This window comes from Apis florea, unplaced genomic scaffold (assembly GCF_048593485.1).
Source record: "Apis florea isolate Af1SG1 unplaced genomic scaffold, ASM4859348v1 contig_1789_pilon, whole genome shotgun sequence".
Classification (NCBI taxonomy): domain Eukaryota; kingdom Metazoa; phylum Arthropoda; class Insecta; order Hymenoptera; family Apidae; genus Apis; species Apis florea.
Genome location: NW_028256481.1, coordinates 103,249 through 123,277, shown reverse-complemented (window position 1 = coordinate 123,277; position 20,029 = coordinate 103,249). Strand labels below are relative to the sequence as shown.

At 45.1% G+C, this 20,029-nt stretch overlaps 1 protein-coding gene across 4 annotated transcripts in view; it reads left to right on the top strand.

The window, feature by feature from the left end:
- LOC147658650 (uncharacterized) overlaps positions 1–20,029 on the top strand; it is a 129,241-nt gene that overhangs the window by 35,266 nt on the left and 73,946 nt on the right. For all 4 annotated transcript variants that reach the window (XR_015292881.1, XR_015292878.1, XR_015292882.1 and 1 more), the window contains exon 3: positions 16,600–16,798. Coding sequence is in view for 1 of the 4 variants with exons in the window: in XM_086910980.1 (XP_086767106.1) it covers positions 16,600–16,798 (199 nt within the window). In the remaining 3 variants the exon portion in view is untranslated. The remainder of the gene's footprint in view (positions 1–16,599; positions 16,799–20,029) is intronic.

Sequence of the window (20,029 nt, the reverse complement as noted above, 5' to 3'; positions counted from 1 at the left end):
GAGGGTTGCCGCGGCGAAACGGGGGAAAAAAAGGAATGGTAAAAATCTATCGAATCGGTTTAACGAGTGCACCGGGGCCATAAATCAGTTGTTGTTTTTTCGGGCCGAGGAGGCACGAGTGTCGCAACGAAGCGCGATAAAAGGGGGGGGAGGAGGATGCGTTTTACGAGCCTCGAACCACGATGTCCTCTCCTCCCCGCCTTTCTGACGTTTCGAGACGCGTCCGGTGAATTGACTTCACTTGTTCCCCCGATCGTTGCCGAGCCTTTTACATGGACAATTGATTATTATTGCTGTGTTCCGATAGCCGAGCAGGATCTGGACGATCGCCGGTGGGCGAGCGCCGGGGAGGGCCGACTTCCGCCTCCCTATCTCCCTACGGGATTTCTCCTAGTTCTGATCCGGATTCGACCGTGCGTAGTCGTTATTGCCCTAAGCCTCGCGTAATCTTCTGCAGACAACGGGCCTCGAAAATACAGCCTCGCTCGCCACAACTCTCCTCCCCAAGCATGGAAGCGTATTCGAACGCGATAACGCGAGTAGAGCGCATTATAATCGCGTGCTTGGATATTTCTTCTCTCCTTTCGATCTTCCAATCTCTTCTTTCCAACCCCCTTCCTTCGTATTTACGATACGTACGAATTCGATAATAATTCGATAATATTCGATGACTCGAGAGAATGTACACGGTTTGGTGTGTGTGGTCTGGTAATTGAAAAACTGGGATCCGAATTCATTAAACGGGGGGAGGGGCAAAGGCAAAAGGCGTTTCTCTCTGGGCTATCGGGGATAAATATCAAAGGGCGCGTTTTTAAATAAATATCGCGTAACAAGATTAATCGCCTCTTTTCGCCAATTTAAATTGCCCGCGCCGTTCTATTGGACCGGTGGAAAACTCGCGAGAGAATCAAAAGCTCGGGGAGAAAGCTTGGATTTGTCGAATGGTTGCCAGAGCTGTAATATAAGTGCGCCCACTCGGTGGTGGATCTCGTCCGTCCGCGCGTGCGTTTTTTTTTTTTTTTTTTTCCTCCTCCTCCCCCTCCCTCCCCCCCCCCGATTTTGCATCCGGTGTTACGCATCAATGTGAAACCGTTCGAGACAGGGAATTCAATTAACAAAACAGCGATTGCGAGACAAGCTGCTTGCGGGACCGACATCGTGCTCGTATTTCACCCAACCTCTCTGCTTTCCATTGGCGAGCGGAGGAGGGGGAAGGGACAGAGCGTGTAAGCGGGGACAGAGAGAGAGAGGGAGGGGAGGGGGGGTGGGGGCGAAAGGGATGGCGCGAGAAAGGAACAACGGAAAATGTTTCCGCCAAGCAGCACGAATTTATGGATGAACAATTCTGTCTCACCAGAGAGCGAGCGAAGCACCTCTCGTTCCTTCGCCGCGCGTGTATCGGCCAGCCTCGCCTCCATCCTTTTCATCCGTGCAAAGGTCACCACGCGACATGAATTATCGCTGCACCCTAAATATCGTCCGCGCCTTTTTTTTCGCCCCATTTCTTCCTCGTCCATCCCCCAACGTGGTGAAGAAATATCGGTCGACTTTCACGATTTCGCTTTTTCGTTTCAATCGATCGATTGAATTTTTGCTTCGAATTCAGCTTCGATTTCTAATAAAAGAAAAAAAAAAAAAAAAAAAAAAGAAATTGTTCTCCGAGACATTCGATTTCTCTTCTCAATTCATGCTGATTTTTCAGCACGTGCAAAATTCAACGCGCGAAGTTTCGGAAGAGGGAAGCGCGCGGGTTTTAGTTTTCGTTCGAATGAGAAAATTACGGGAACTATTTTCGTATATTTTTCTTGGCCGCGACACGGCGCAGCTTTCAAACTGCGATTTCACGGCTAAAACGTAGGTACAAATGATTGCGGTGTACCAACACAGGCAGGTTCTGACGTTTTCATTATTCGATTTACAACCCTTTCTGGAAATTCAGCGGGACCGTGACATAAAACTAACTTTGCGCCCAGAGAGAGAGAGAGAGAGAGAGAGAGAGAGAGAGAGAGAGAGAGAGGCGAGAGAACACGTGGAGCAACCGTGGAGCTGCCAGGAAAAATCAATTTCGAGAAAACTCGACTCGTTCGTATAAAACCGGGCTTGACCATCGACCGTCTCCTCCCTCCCCTCCCCTCCCGACTCCCGAGAATAGTTGGTGCAAAATTTCGTTTCGTTGCATGTTCACGTTTCTCTCCTTTCCTTTCCCCTCCCTTCCCAGCTGCAACTCGCTGTTAACTCGCCGACACGCTCTCGAAAGCCGTGCGAAGGAGGCGTACGAATTCCTCCGATGAGATCGATCGAGCATGCAAAAATTTCCCAGATTCGCTTCTCTCTTTCTCTCCCCGCGGTGTGTGATTTGCGCCCCCTTTCCGGGTCGTCGTGGTCTCGCGCGAAGCCGAAACTTGGAACGGAACCGAGCCTCGTAAGCCACACCTGCGTCTGGTACAAGGAGGTAACGTGTGTATAAAAGAAGGTAATACGCATGTAAACGATTCGGGGTGGAATTCAAAGTTGCCCGTAAGTTGGAAAGCAACGGGGAGTGCTCTTCGAGGTATACTTTCGTCGAGGCCATAATTTACCAATTATGAACCAAGGGTTTCGTTATTGAAAAATCCTCGTCCCATTTCCAATTACGAGACCCCCACCTCACCCACCACATTTTTGTATAATTTGATCAAACGTAGATTGGATCTATAAGGAAAAACTATATAATCGTAAACCAGTTTTAAAATATTTAACCATTCAGCGTGAAACTAACGAGTCGAGGATTAATCGATTGCTTTCTACAATTAATGCTAAACTATATTAATTGTACATTTGAAGTGGGTTCGTTTCGTCGATCGAGGATCTCGTGGTAACGGTAGGCGAGACAGATTGTTACGCAGGCGCGTACAATTTCGATAGAAATTGCCAGTGTTTGGCCGCCTTTGAACCCGTTAATTTCGAACGGTTGTGCGGCGAAATCGTGACGGATGTCAGATTGGAGGGTCGCTGCGTGGACGAGGAGCGGTGGATAAATGCACGATTTACGCATTCGACTGGACACGAGTCCCGTCATTGGCTTTATTGCCGGTAAAGTCTATATTGGCGAATGACTTTCGAGTACAGGGCACCTGGGGCACGTCTGGGAACGCAGTTAAAACTCGTGTGGAGCATGCGAACGCGTCCCTGGCCGAAAGGGAGAGGTCCTTTCTTCGGGGAGGAAAAACAAGGGTTCGCCGTCGTTTTAACGATGCTTAGAATTACCTTGCAACGAGGCAATTTATTTTTATTTATCGGTATGCATCTGCAGTTATGTAATCGAATGGATCTAGTATGAAAACAGAAGTGGGGAAGGGGGAATGGGGAATGAAATAGAATTTTGCGGGAATTTGTTTGATTTTTGATTATAGAAAAACAAAGGGAATAAAATTAGAAGATATTTTAGGAATGATGGAAAAGTAAAGTAATGAAAATTACTCGATTAAAGAGAGGATAGAATTAAAAAGTATATTTATATTTTATGCGTACAGAACATTACAAATCCATTTAATAGAAATAATTCCAATTCTAGTATATATAAAATTAAATTATCTTGAAATTGGAATATCTGTCCTTTCTTGTAAATACATATAAAAATATGTTATATTTAATTATTTCAATTATTATATATCGTAATTTGAGAGCGATATATTTAAGCGGCCTATACGATCACTGCTAGTACCGACCGTTGTCGCTAGAGGGCCTCGAACGCTAGTGTTCTCGTTACCGATATTGTCACGCCACTTATATAAGTAGTTACGTTAGGGGTAAGGAATTTCGAGTATAAGTGTGAAAGTAAAGTGGTTCAATTGATTTGTCATCTTATTTATCATTAGTGGAACGATTGTAATTGTAACGTGTGATTGTAAAGTGTGTATTATTGCTCGTTGAGAAGAAGTAGAGAAGAAGGAGATATCGTCATATTTCGTAGGAGCGACGACCAAGTTTGATCAGGTATTTTTCTATTATTTTTTAATAACAATATACAATCATGAATGGTCCATCAAATATTTACGGAACAACTCTCGAAATTATACTTTTAATATTTTTTTGATGGACAAAACTCTCTGGTTTATATATAACGGATCAAGCTTTGAGAAATCCTTGTTCCTTTTAACTTTGTACATACGTATACGCGATATATTACGCGTTACACTCCTTAACCATAAATTCAAGACCTATAAACGGTTTATTTGTTCGTGGTCCCTTAACCATTTTCGAAGGCTGTCTTACGTATGTGTCCGTGAATACTATGGTCCAATATTTTCTCAACAAGGTTATAACATTCGCATTGTAGATCGTTACTACGTGGTCGGTGGCGTGCGCTATCGCGATTCTAAATGCAATATCGGGACTCCATAAAATTGGTGTAAAGCTGTTTGGTCGTATGTTCGATCTGTCGTCGATCGCCACCTACTAGTTTGCTACTGTTTGAAGGGTGCAACGTGGAGAGCCGAGTCAGACTCAGGCCGAACTAAGGGAAATGGGTGGGAGTGCACGGACGAGAGGGTTTTCAAACCGTTGTTGTGTCGACAGGGGGCGGATTGACCCAAACACCTTCACCAACGTATATACTTTATAGATTGTAAAATCGTAAACTATCGCCCAGTAAGAACGTTTTATCAGAATTTCTAGTTTCTACCTTGGTTCTAACCATTAGAACGGAAATAATAACGTCGTTAACACTCTAAAATTTAGTTTTCTCATTTCTTCAAAAAACGCCGCCGCCAATTCTTATAATATCTCTTTCAAAATTTTTCAAATTCTTATCGACTCGTAATCTTGCGTTACAAGGTATCCGGTATAAGGATTCTCTTCTCGATTAAAAATAATCGTAACTACGCTAAAAAAAAAGTAGTAGAAAGAGAAACGAACGGAGAGAAAAATCTCGCGAAAGGAACAAAAGAAACGCAAAAGAACGAGAAAGAAAGAGAGAAAGAACCGAGAAGAGGCATCGATAAATCAATGGAATATGGTAATGCTGCAATTTCAATAATTTAAATATGTATGAAGGAAAATGGAACAATCTGGAAGGCAGGGATCTGGCGGCAGTGTGGTACACTGAATCGCGCCTAATGAGACGCCTCGGGTCTCGCGGGAGGGTCTCTCTCTCTCTCTCTCTCTCTCTCTCTCTCTCTCTCTCTCTTTCTCTCTCCGTTTTCCTCTTTTTCGTTCGTGTTCGGGATCTCTCCTTTCCCTTTCTTTATCTCTCTCCACACCAACTACTGTATCAACGTATCAGGGAGAGAGGGAAATGGCGCACGGTCCCCGCCGCAGTCCCCGCGGAGAGAGGCAGCTGTGATAAATAAAATAAATTCCAAACCGAATACACACAGCTCGGGACGAAATGTCGTGGAAACCGCGGCGTCTCTCCGCGTACCGCCTCGTTACATTCCGTTTCTGTCTGCGTAACCGAGGACGACTTCCCATTTTGACGTGGCTGCGTGGATACACGAGAAGACGTTGTCTCTCCGCGGGATGTCTGTCACGAATTGGTTTTCGCCGTGTCGTTGTTGCGGTTGTGGAAAGAAGGGAGAGAGAGAGAGAGAGGGAGGGGGAGGGGAGGGGATCGGAGGGCGGAAAGAATGGAGCAACGTGTATTCGATGTGGTACGATTATGGCCGTGAGGGAGGGGGATCGAGGGGGATAGGGGGCGTAGTCGCTTGGAGGAACTTCAATTCGAATTCACAAAAACGTTTCGCGGCGAAACGAAACCTCTGTTGAAACGAGGCCCTGTATCTCCTTTCCATTCTCTGCTCTTTCATTTCCTCCCTCCCTCCCTCTCCCTCTCTCTCTCTCTCTCTCTCATTTTTTTCTTCTCTTTCCTTTCCCTTTTTATTTATTTTTTTTTTTTTTTGCTTTCCCCTCTTCCGCTAAACGAGCGGAACGAAAATCTCTGCTCGAGAGGTCTTTTCCAGGGAAGCGATAACGCGATTGCGTCTAACGCACGTTAATCGTGAATTACGCGACAAATATTTGTAGTTTTCGTTTCGTTCGAAGAGTGTATCGTAATATTCGTTCCGATTTGTGTCTCATTGAGAGAGCGTGTATTTGTATACAATTTTCAACCCGATATTATCACAATATGAAGCGCACACCACGTGTCGAGCTCGTGCATAACCTCGTTCTTGCCCCGCTCCTCGAACGTGTAACAGACTTACAATACAGCGTCAATCAGCGAGGCACAATTGATATTATCGATAGCCGATGTCCCTCAAATTGTACAAATTATCGATCATTATCGATAAATTTAACAGCGTTCGCGCATTATAATTGACCGCGAGAAACGGTCGGTTTTGATTTCCGGGATTGTAGTCGCCTGACCAGGCTGCGGTTCTCCGTCCACGGCGCTCCTTCTTCCCCTTACCCTCCCCCGCGCGCAACAACCGGCCGGGGGATCGTGTGACGGAGGCGCGCGCGCGCGGTATTAACAGAAATTGTTGTGTTGCGTGTGTTGGTCCGAAAACATCGGTATTGAATTTTATGAAAATTAAAACCGTGTTCCAACAACGATATTTCCTCCCCTTGTGCAAAAGTATATAACCAGATTTCGAGGATAGAGGGAGGGCAGTTACAAATGCGATCGACGAAATGTAATTAAAAAATAATAGCGGTAAATCCGACAGAGCGACGAGGCAGGCGTGTTCCATTGCAAAACGTCGATTGAACGCGATTCAATACAGGAAAACGACTCTCTCTTATACGTACGTTCTCGATACCATTGTCGAGTGTGCATACACGAGTGTGTGTGTGTGTGCGTGTGTGTATACGTTCTTTGGCTTCGCCCATTATCGATACGTTGGTAAATCGCCTCTCGTTGATAATATCTCGGTCGAATCAACGTTAAAGGAAAGGAAAGCTTTTTTGTTTGCGTCGTCGCGATAAAAGTGACCACTCCCATAAAGGCTACATTCGGAAAATTGTTTACCCCGAGCGAACGGACCCCTTCCCCTGCACTTCTCTTTTTTTTTTTCCTATTCTACGAAATACCAGACTTGCTTTCGTCGATAATACACGGGTACGAAACGGGTTACGGGTTTTATGACGCATGGACGCCTTTCTCGGGAGGGAAGGTATCATCCAAGGAGGATGTCCTCCTCAACGGATCGACATTTTCTCGAGGGGTCTAGCGTAGGGGGGTCTAATCATGCTGAGTAGAAAGTAGAAAGGCAAGGAGAGAAACGGTGGTGGTAGTGGCAGCCATGCGCGTCAAGAAGAACATAAGAGGTGGGTACAAAGGAGTGGACGGAAGAAAAGAGGAAAGAAAAACAAGGTATACGTATGTAAGTATACGTATACGTCGAGAGATTCGCGCGCGCGCGCGCGCGCGTGTGTGTGTGTGTGATCAGGCAACATAGTATCACGGTACACTCTCTCGGTACACTGGAGGTCCAGTTGTGCACGTGCTTTGTCCCTTCATGCAATTATTTACAGGTCACGTATTTAAAAGGACGCCTGGAGAGAGAGTGTGTCGTTGTTGCGCCAAGGGGGAGCATGTACGAGATACGTTTCCGTCCCTTCCTCCTACGAGTTTCCCTCGCGGCTACAGCTTTGCCTTTAATTGCGAACGTGATTGGTCGCAGCCGTGCGTTTCATCCCTCCGTGCTCTCGGTGGTTCTGCCCGAGATGAGGACGTCTCGAGACGCCTCCGGCCGATTCCACGTGAGATTGCTCTCGATATGCCTAACGTTAATTCGCAGTTCGATAATTGTTCCTTTGTCGGGTTTCCCCGCTTTGCCAAGGATATAAAGTGGATCCCGATGAAAAATTCCGCAAATACCCCGCCAATCGCTCGCCTCTATTATTTTTAGATTGGATTCAAGCCGGGTTAATCCGGAGGGGATAATGTGTCCAACGAGGTACGTACGTACGTCGGCGGGCAAGATAACGTCGGGGTTTCTCGAATTTTTCATTCGACCGTTTTACAGATACAACAAATTCACTTCGTTTATTTGAACGGGTAATGATAAATTTTTTGAAAGAAAGGGGGATGATACCGACCGTTAGTATAATTTTTTCTCTTCCTCCTTCGATTCATTTGAATTTTACACGCGTACACGCCAATTATCATAATAACCGTAAAGTACATTAAAACAGTACAGTAGGGGTACAGGGAGCGGGGTACACATTAATTTTCGTCGTTACGAAATATTTTCGAGTAATTACAAAATAACAATCGTTTTAATTATATATCTCCACAACTGTCCTACACAACTTCCTTCAAAGCGATTAAAATTTTCCTACGTTTGCATTTGCATGCATCGCTACCAATTTTGTAATTTTAACAATTTTATTTCCGATATTTTCTTAACGATCGCCACGACCACGCCACTTCTTTTTTCCTTTTCTTTCGAATCTTTCGAAAAAGCGATAATAAAAGAATGGTAAAAGAGGGGAGGAGGAGAGCGAAATCGATTCGTTATAAGAAGACACGAATATTCCCTTCGGACGTAGAATGGGAATTCGGCTTAAATTAGCATTCCCGGCGAGATTCTTCCGCGTTCTTCTCGAGCCCACCGACGAACGCGCGTCATTCTTTTCCCGCCTATCTGAAACTAATTTGAGGGGGAGGGAGAAGAAGTAGGAGGAGGGGTTTTAAGTAATTTAAACGTAGCGTGGAGCAATTAGAAAGGCGCCTCGGTCGGTGTTCCTCGGTGTAGTGGTAGTCGGGGGTGATTTAGGTACGATACGATCCCGAAGAATAAGAGAGAAAGAGAGGGTTAACCGTAGCGTGTACACGCGGATAAGACGAGCGAGATTCCGGAGGAGGTAAGGGAGAGAGAGAGAGAGGAGGACGCGTGAGACGGAAGGGCAAGAATGTGGGGGAAGGGGGAGGAAAGGTGGAAAGCGAGGAGGGAAGCGAGGTATCCGGGCAGGTAACTTCTGGCAAGTTGGCCCGCAACCTTGCCGGAGAGAGTGAAGCGAACGACGCGGAGGAGGGCTTGAAATATACGCGCGAGGATGCGAAATTTATGTGTAGCCACACCTGGTTAGTGCTTACACGGGAAATAGTCTCATAAATTTCCATACGCGAGCCTGTACGGGGCTTAAATCCTGCCCGTGCCGAAAACAGGAATATTGGTTAACATCATTCCTCCGGTTGTTGTATCCGGGGGGGAGGGGGAGATTCTCGCCACTGGCCAATGACGGATGAACGCCGACAAATTCCCCCTCTCTCCTCACGAATTCGTGTGGCGTCTCTCGTGATTTTTCACGAGATTGGGAAGTGGATTTCGAAAATACGAATATATATATATACGTATCCGTTCGATTAGCCTCGTTTCACTCGTCGTTTAATGAATCAACAACGGCGTGCCCCTATTTTCGAATGGACACGACGCCTTTCGGATGGATCATCCGCCTTTATCTTCCCCTCCCCTCGCCCCTGTTTCGCTCTTAACGTCTAGCGGCAGGTGCGTTTAACTACGTAACATTCCGCGTGTTTAATTTTTTTTTCCCCCTCTTCCATCTTTCGCGTACGTGCACCCGCGTTAAACGTGACGTGTCCGGCCTTGCCGAGGATGAGTTTCGAGTTGCACGGATCGAAGATGGAGGAACAGCTTTTCGCATAAATCAAAAACTTGTTTTCCGATTTATTTTTATTAATTTCACGAAAAACGTGAGACGTATCTTCGAAAATGTCGCTACTAGATTTGATATTTTTCATCCTTCGAGATATATATTCGCATAATTTTCGCATAATTCGCGTATAATTCACGGGGGGGGGGGAGGGAGAAAGGGGGAGCGGAAGTTCAGGAGTCGCACTGTTACGGAAAGGAAAGGAAAGGAAGGAAGGGGAGGAGAGAGAGAGAGAGAGAGAAAGAAAAAAACGAAATTGACGGAAACAGACGGGAGCAACAAAACCTGCCGCTGCACCGAGGTCTGGCTTCGACACGGGGATTTGTCGATCGCTGTCACGGTACGAGAACCCGGCGCGAGAAGAGGAGAGAGAGAGAGAGAGAGAGAGAGAGAGAGAGAGAGAGAGGGGTTGGAGAGGATGAAATGATTGTGCGGTCAGCACCAGCAATCAATGCCTCCGCGTAACGGCACGCACGGAATCCGATAACACTGACCGTTTTTTTCCACGCGCCCTTACGTGCAAAGATACCCTACTTCGATATTTACTTATCAAACTATTTCAACAATTTACAACAATTTTTTACCAAGCTTTCAACGATCTTGTATCCACGCTTTCAGCATCAATTATATTTTATTAAAACAATTTGGAAAAAGGTCTGGCCCGTTGAATAATTTTTCGTTCACCCGTCCAGCAGCGTTCATATGCTTAACATATGCTAAGATCGTACAATGGACGATAACATCGAATTTCATCGAATCGATCGGCATCGGGCGGAACGAAAAGCGACTACGAATAAACCGAAGGGGAGACGGACGGAATTCGGGGATCGGAATAGATCTCGATCGTACTCGGCCGCAATGAAGATAACCGATAAACGCTACTTTATTTCCCCGATAAATCAAACGTGGGACAAGGAACGATATATATATATATATATATATATATATATATGGAGCATGAAAATGCACGAAGCGTTCGGTGGAAAATAAATCAGGGGGGGAGAGGAAATCTCGGAGACATCTGGAAAAACATCCGCGTATCGTCGCTAATCGAATAGCACGCGAAAGATCGACGCGATATCAAACGTGTATATATATATATATATATAGTATATATCCCCCTTTTATTTCCCCCGTGGACAAAACGCCAACTTTTCGAAAGCCAGGAAATATCCTCCCCGGTAAAAACCTCTCTCCCTGACTCGGTTTTCGTTGGTGGGGCACGTCCATTCCTTGTCATCCGTTTCTACGGCGAGTAGCAAAATTGCGTTACTGTTGAGAGCAGCCGCCACGTCCTAACTGCAGAGAGGGGGAGAGAGATAGAGGGATAGAGGGGGGCGGCGGTAAGGGACAGCCTGGAGCACGGTCGGCGTCCAGGGTGGAGGGATCCGCTTTATTGGAGAGTGTTGCTATCGACAGCCTCGCGCCGTTGGGTTGTTAGGGTAGGTAGGTAGGTAGGTAGGTAGGTAGGTATACTCTGCCGCGGTTCGCTGCATTTTCTCTGTTATCGTTGTAGGGGGTCTGAGCGAAGCCGCGCGGACAATGGCGGATCCCCGTGGCGGATGGCGAGAGAAAGTAAAAATTAACGAGAATTCAAGCTCGGCCGGAGCCATTGAAAAATTGCCCGGCATTCCCGCCTCCACGTGTATATATATATATATATATGTGTGTGTGTGTGTGTGTATACACGTACACGCCTGTTTGTGCAAGTGTACGTGCCCGGGTTTGAGACTTGTCCGTGTACTTTTTTTTTTTTTTATTTCTCTCTCTCTCTCCCTCCAGAATTCCTTCATCCATTCGTTTGTCCACGCTTCCTACGTTCCGGTATTATTCCTCACCTCCAGGAGGATATACATCCATCCATCCATCCAGATCTTTCTTACGACTATTAATATTCTGAGCTTCCCCAAGTTTAAACAGTTCGACGGACAAATTTTTGAGAGAAGGGTGGAGGGACGCGTTTCTCGGTCATTCGACCGGTTTGATTAATGAACCTTTCAAGAATTGGAGGGGGATAAAAACAAGCTGCGTACATCGTTCCTCATCGACGTATATTTTCCTCGGAGGAGGAGGAACCCCGTCCGAGTGAGATAATGGAAATAGAACTGGAGCAGATTACGCGGGAAGGGAGAGGGAAAGAATTGCATCAGAATGATCGATGAGCCACCACCACCACCACCACCACCACCACCACCGTTAACCACCACCGTGTTACTACGAAACACATTCCTCTCCATTAATTATACCCGATTCGATAACGAGAAACGCGCTTCCCCTTTTTTCGAGATGGGGGAAAAAGACGAGACGCGAATCGATCGACGCCGAAGATTCGATCGACTTCTATCTGGTCCTCGTCGATGACCAAAATGAAACGTCTTAACTTCGCTTCCCCGTTTAACCGGTTGCTCCCGCGTATACCTCGCGGGGTAAACTTTCGAGGATCGATCGAGCAACGAACGAACGAACGGTCGTCGGTGTATTCCTCGGCGAGGATGCGAGAACGGGGGAGAAGAAGAAGGTTGTATATCCGCGTGGTTACAGAATACCGGTTTGATCTTGCATAGAATATCCTCTCCCTCTCTCTCTCTCGTTTACTCTTCTTATTATGGCGGTGGGATCGATCGTGTCGGCGTTGAATATATATTCAGGGGCCCTTTCCTAAGAACGCAGCGGCAAGAGAAGGGCCGGGAAGGGGGGAGGAGAGACGAGGCGGTGGGCAAAGACGGTGGCAGGGGGGAGGGGGTGGCGTATGGTTTGTAGGTGGAACGGTAAGCCTGTCCGTAGGACTAGCGGCACGTCCTCCCCAGGGAATCCGGCGTATCTGCTTCACGGCACGGGCAAACACGTCGGGATGAAGGAAGTCTGGCTTCCATTTCGCAAGACGCGCCACACCGAAGCGGAGTAAATATTGATACAGATCGAACATCTAATCGCTCTGGCCTGCCCGTTTACCGACATCTCCCCCACCCGCACACGCGCCTCGTGCACGCGAGACTTGCAACGAGCCTTCGAGTATTTTTCCGTATCCTTCGAGGATTGACAGGTGTCGCATGTCGATTCTCCCAACGTTTCTTCTTATTCATCGATCTCGAGCAATTTCCCGAATGAAAAAGAAGAAGAGACTGTTGTAATTCTTTTACGGATCGTAATTAGAAAGGAGAAAAGAGAGAAGGATCTCGAAGATCGAGAAGGTGAATCTTCGGAGCGGGATCCTCTGTATTTCCTCTCTCTCTCTCTCTCTCTCTCCCTGCTTTTGAATCCGTTTGAATCTCATAATGCACGCATGATTGGGCAACTTTGTCAGCAAGATAGCATGCGGCGGCAGGCCGGTGGCCGTGCGCCTCTATGAGCGCGCATTGCCAGAAATGCTTCGCTTCAGGGACTCGAGGGAAATCATGTATGAAGTTCCTCTGTTCCCTTCGCCCGATCCCTTTCCATCTAAACCAGCCTCGGCCTCCGCCGATTTCCTTACGGGAAATCCCGTTTTGCCACGTACAATTCGGCAGGCCGACGAAAAGGCGAGAAGAGAAAGAAAGAGGAGAAGAAGGAGGGAGGAAGGGAACAACTGGACTGACAAACAATCCAGTGAAAACGAACCGCGGAAGTCAGCCGCCGCCGATTTCCCGCTCTATTTCTCTCCTTTTGCCTCTTCTTCCGCCCTCTTTACTTCTCCTTCCTCTTCTTTTCTTATTCTCTTCTTTTCGCTTTTCATTTTTTTTTTTTCTTTTTTTGATTAATATATTCTTCTATCACGGTGATACGAGAGAGAAATTTTATCGTATCGAAAGTGTTTTCGAAAGGAAAATTGATAATTTTAAACGCGAGAAATGAAAAAAGAATGAAGGGAAAAAATAATGATTATCGGTACAAGACTTTGTTGCAACTTATACACGTTGTATATAACGTCCATTAGCAAAAACGTTAATGGATGTACTCTTTGGCCGGAATGACTAAATCCATTTAATTCTTACCCGCTCTTTCACTTTTGTAAACATAAAATGAACACGTTATAATACACGTATATAACCGATTCTTTTATTTTTCCTCGGTTATCCATCAACGTGAAGCAGAAAATGGAATGAAAACCTACGTTTATAAAGCAGAATTCCAACTCGTTACGTTATCCCGAATGATAATAAAAAAAAAAAAAAAAAAAACGGGGGGGAAGAAAGAAAGGAAAAAAAAAAAAAAAAAGGAATGTCAACGTATTAACGGTTACCTTGAAATATTAGATGTTCGAAAGCGAAGTAGATATCTTTGACACAAACTCAGACTCTTTAAAATTAATAAAGAACCCGTTACGCGTAATCCTTCGTCGAATTTTCCTCTTTTTATATTTCATTCCAGAATTCGAGCGAACCTCCTCGAACCTATCTCTCTCTCTCTCTCTCTCTCGTTTCATCCCTCAGATTTTATTTATTTTTTCCTTTTTTTTTTTTTTTTTCCTTCTCCTCGTCGAAGACCACCTAGTCGAAATAAATTATTTAACCGCGCGCGAAGAGGGGGACAAAACTGTCGGCAAGGAAGCCGTGGACGACGGTATTTGTTGCTGGCCGATCGTAATTTCGGGGCGGACGACGACTCGGCGCGTAAGCGTGTGTTTGTCAGGGATGATCGGGGCCAAATCCGGTGTCCATCTTTCATTGTTATCGCTAATGGAGGAACTTGCGCCGAGCCACCACTCGCTCTCTGGCTCCTCTCTTTGGACGAGAAGAAAGGCGAGGAAGGGGAGGAGGGAGAGAGAAGAAAGAGAGGGGCGGTGAAGAAGGCCGAAGAAGAAGAAGAAGAAGAAGAAAGGATCGATGCACCGAGTGGATACGCGACTTTCCGGCGAGTTTGAATTGAAAAAGGATGTGGAGCCTGGCGGGCGACTCTTATCTGGCCCACATTTTAAAGCTTGAAACTTTCACGAACCGTCGTCGTCGTCGTCGTCGTTCCGCCCGCCGTGTGGGTAATGGCGGCGTGTGACGCGAATCCTCCACCGGCCCTCCTCCTTCTCTCCTCCCCTCCCAAATTGTCCATCCTCCTTTGAACCGACGCGATGGTTAATGGATCTCTCCAAAACTCTGGCACAACTGTTTTCCTTCGAGCCGAGATTCGAGCTGTTAATTGATTCGCCGCCGTATCACGCAGCAACGAATTTTCCTCTTTTAGTCGACAAGAAGATTAAGAAACACGCGTTTCGTTCACGCGAGGAATAAGACGAATTTCCTTTATTGCTCTTAAGATAATTTTTCTCCTTCGATTATCGTATAAATCGGTCGCGATTAGTCCTCAACCTGCATCGTATTATTCGTAACGCAAGAGTATCGGAGAGTCGACACTCTACCAACTGGAAACCCGTCAGGAGTATTATGCCAATTAGCGTAATTAGTCTGGTACTCGCATTTGATTTTAAGCCCCTCGACCCTTTCGGGGTGTACATGTAACGTGGGAGGAGGAGGAGGAGATCGTTCTTCCCGTCGACGATATTCATCGTCGTCCGCGATCGTTCTCGGCCCAATTCATCCCGGGTAGAAAGGATACAAGAGCCGCTTAAATCTGATTTGTTCGATAAATCTTGCAACGCGTACCAGTCACGGGTTTCGACGATACTAGCTGATCTAGTTGAAGGATCCCCTCGTGATCCGCTTGTGTTTTCGAATAATAGTTTGGAAAGCGAAAGATATATGAAAGATTTGTAAGAAAATTGTTAAAGATTGTAGGAAAAAATTCGATCTCGATATAATACGAATCTCGTATAATAGTCTCACGAATGTCTCTCTATGATAAATAGAAAAATATTTATTTGTGTATGCAAATAGATTAAAAAACGAGTACGCTTCTAGAATTTTTTATTTGTATATAAAATCTATAAAACGTATATTGAAATATTTTTTGATGCTTTAAATATTAAAAAAAAAATATATACATATACGTATGAATATTTTAGAATATTCACGAGATAAAAAATATCTCGATAGGATAAAAAAATTGATTGGAAAGTTTAACGGTATATTTTAACGGTACAATGACGATGAGACAAATTACTCGCAAAAATTATTAGTGGGAAAAATTAAAAAAAAAAAAAAAAAAAAAAAAAAATGTAAGCCGCCGTTGATCGAGTTTAGCCGAGCAGAGGATGGAAAATGCTCGGGTTAGCCCGGCCCTCTTTAAACGCTACGGGCTTCGAATTCGGATAGTGCAAATATCGCATCGCGTATGTATCTTCATAATTATTTGCTCTCATCAAATATCAATCTCTACTTGTTGAATGTAATTATTGTCTCCCAAATTAATCAATGTACCAATCCTCCCTATTTACCTTGGGCCGGTGGTAGTGACTAATAATCGGCTATTGGTAAACATCGGTTAACGAGATCCGCTTTTTGCGAATTGCTCGAATTTCCAAGGCAATGTTGGAGTTACGACCAATTATCCAGAAAGTGTGTATCGGCCGTATATAAAACGACGACGTTGCGACGAGGAGGATCGGCATTCATATGCTGTTGGCGAGCATGGCACCACTGACGCTGGTAACACTGCGGTATGCAGTTGATTATGGAAGCTATATGAAGAGGCTCGACGTGGCCCAGCATCTTGAGTACCCTATCCATGTTCACGAGTCCGCCGCCATCCGCCCTCTCCTTCCCTTGAAACCGTGGAGAGAGAGGAGGGCTGTACAGCGCGCTATAGTTAATCCGCATGGACGTTCTCCAGGGAACGTCGAAGATTCATCTCAAGACGCTCGATATTGCCCTAGCTACTCCTAGCTACACTGTGGAATCTCCCGTCGTCTTCCTTCTCCTCCTCCTTCTTCTTCCTCCTCTTCCTTCCTTCCTTCGAAATCTTGATTATTTCGTGCGCTAACGTTTAACGTTTTTTCTCCTCACGTTGATACGACGTTGAAATGACGAAACAGGTTATATTGGGTTGGTTATATGTCGCGTATACCAGCGTTTTCATTTTTAAAACGGTATATCTTTCGTCGTTTCTTAACGAGTCCCGCAATTTTCACAGTGATCGTTAAGCCGCGGCTTTCCGAAGGCGATGAAGAGGAGAGGAGGAGGACAGGAGAAGGGCAGGAGAAGGGAGGAACGAGCACGGTGGTGAAGCCTGAAAATCAATTACCAATCACGCCTTTGGGTAAAGCCCGAACGCTTCGTGTTCGTCCAACGGAATATAATGGAAGTTACGGTGTCGTGCGCCGAGATAGCAAGTGTGAGTACAGTTTGTCGTATATATCGATTTGCCGAAATTTCAACTATTTTTTTCTTTTCTTCTTCTCCTCCTCCGTAATCGTGGACGATAATAAATATTTTTTCCTCGTTATTTTAGCAGACAATTCGCTCGTCGCAGAGATTACGATTATCAAATCTATCTTACTCGAATTTGTACGCGATACGATGTACGCGTTTCCGCTTTCCGTAAATCCAATGCTTTTCGTATTTTTCTTTTTTTTTTTTTTTTTTTTTTTGCGATACAAACCCATTTATCCTCTCGCTTTCGTAATTAATACGAATGAAATATGTTGACGCAAAGTGAAACATAGAACGGAATCGATATCGTGTTTTAAATATTATTTATCGAAAATGTTTTTTTTTCCCCCCCCTTCCAAGGCAAGGCAAATTACAAACCATTTATTCATATAGATGTACAACCTGGCTTTTCTTTTATTTTCGAATTATTAATCAATTTATTTTCGAAATTAACGGATGATAAAGTAATAAGGAGAGATCATCCGCTATTTCTTTGAAGAAAAAGAATTTGTATTTTTCATTAATTAAATGATACAAGCGTAAAAACGAAGGAGAAACGTTTCGCGGCGCATAATTGGAATTTAGAATTACGGGCACTGATCAGTGATTATATCGATATACGCGTTGTACACTATCGCCAAATAGCGGTCGGCTGGTTTATTTGAATTTCCCAGATTGATCTCTCCTGTCGGCTACGGTTTTAATTATTCGAAAACCTGGCGAAACAGATATCGAAAGAATATTTCGTTTCCAAGTTATCGATGTATACCAGACGGCAAAAAAAAAAAAAGAAGAAAAAAAAAAATAACCAAAAAAAAAGAGCGATAGAAATATTCGATCGAAAATAAAAAAAAAAAAAAAATCGTATCTCATTCAATTGAATATCGCATCGAGAGAGAAAGAGAAAGAAAAAAAAAACATAAATATATTTTTGTCGTTTTTCTCATTTCATTTCGTTCATTCATTTCGTTCGATGACCGGTGACAAAATTAAACGATTTAAGATAAAGATTTCTCGCGTTTTTCCAACAATCGATCCGTACAATCCTTCGTTTCCTTCGTTAGATCGCGTTAGATATCGTTATGGAATTTTCGCTATTTCTTTCCTTTTTTGCACCTAAGGGAAGATTAGCCGAGCTCAACAAAAAACAGCGGGTGGCCGTGAAATGAAAAGGTAACATCCTAAAGCTTTTTACAATTCAATGCTATACATATATATATACATATAAGAGAGAACAAGAGTAAGCATTGAATGGGGCGTGTTACGTCACGGAAGCACAATTTTAACTTCCACCCCGGAGAGGGCGGTGCCCCCTCTTTTCCTCCGCCATTTTCATCGGGGAAAGTCTTCGTTACCGCGATACGTACAAACTCTTCGAGAGGGGAGAGGAAGGGTCAGAAACATCTCGACAAAATTTTCCCTCCCCCACGTGAGCCGGCGCGTAATGCCGTACACACGGTGACGGTTTCAAAGAGCAGCAATCGTTATATTCTTGGCTCTGCGAGCAGCTTGGGCCCTCCTCCCCCGCTCCCTCGCGCCGGCCGGTAAAAGCAGAAAGAGGGGAAGGGGAAAGAGGATTGGGAGGAGTGGTGGTGGGTCGGAGGGAGAGGCTATGATAATAGAAACCCGGTGCGAGAAGAGTGGAAAGAAAGTAGGAGGGGTGTGGGCGAAAGAACACCGGGGATTTACCGTGACAGAGGATAATTAATTTTTTTTAACGAATCTCATACGTCATATTGCATTTCGTTGGCCACAAGGAACTGGTGTACTTTTCTCTCCCTCTTCTTTTTCTTCTTCTTCTTCTTCTTCTTCTTCTTTCTTTCTCGACCTCTTCAATTAACGAGAAGAGCTCGAGCTCTGAACTGTATCATCGATCGAGCCACGAATTTTTAACCGTCGGATCTCGAAAAAACCACGATCTTCGTATCGAGTTGATCGAATTTCTACTAAAGGAAGGCTTTATTAGAAAAGAAGTAAAGGCCGTAAACACGATGAACACCAACGATGTTCATTATCGAATTCTCTCGGTTGGCGAGGAAGGAGAGGAAAGTTGATGCAAATGTACGACTATGGCGATTAAAGGGTTCGTGAGAAAGAGAGAGAGAGAGGAGTGCGGGAGGAGTGTCTAATGAGCTCGGGGAAGGAAAGGTGGTCGTGTAAGATCAGGTGAGGAGAGGAGACGGGGCTCGAAGGAACGAATACTAGGGTAGCTGGCTGGTGGAGGGGAGGAAGAAAGAAAGAGGGGGGGAGGATGGATACAGCCCCGAGAAATGATTATAAATGAAGCCATCCTCGTGGCCGTCGAGGCCACGGCAAAAGCGGAAGGAGAGGAGCTCGTCTGCCGGGGGCGACAAAGTAAGAAGGATTGAAGACGATGTCAAAAATAAGAGAAGCGTATTTACAACGGTGTGAAATTGGACTGCTAGACCGAGAGAGAAATGAGGGTCTCCGACTGTGCCGGGAAAATGATATTGTACGTTGGGGGAGGGGGGGGGGGAGGGAGGGAGAGAGGTGTATCGCGACACCGTGGCTACGAATAGCGGCTACGAATTTTTACAGCAGCCACCGAGAGACGCTGCCATTCGATATTTATAATCCGGTAAAACATTCCCCCGTCTGCGGGAGAACAGGTGGTGCTCCTTCCGCCGTGTCGTAAAAACACGGTTAAATAATAGAGAGAGAGGCGGGAACGAATTCCACGTTTGGATTTACTTAGCGCTCGACACGACCCGGTGACTGGTTTTGAACGATACATCATGGGGGATTTGTTGTGGACGGTCGATCCTTCCTTCCTTTCTTCCCTTCCCTTTAACGGTGGCAATTTGTTAAGAAACCTATTATTCATTCGAGGAAGCTCGAATCGAATTGTTCTTTCTTTCGGCTCGAGTGTAATTTCTTTGTTTCATAATAACGACGTGGTTGTTTCGAGTGAAATGGCTGTCTTTATCAAGCCAATTACATAAAAATCTAATTTCGATGAAGTGTTTGTGTACGGTACGAAAAGTGAGAATAAGCATGGAAAAAGTAACCTCGTTACGGGAGGCATTCAATTTGGGCATTCAATATTTTTAAATTCTATCGTTCGTCATGATTCGTAAGTAATATTCGTATTTAAATTACGCGTTTACCCTTTCAAATCCAACCAGATGAATTTGAAATACACAATTGTGGAACGGAAGAAAGCGGGAGCG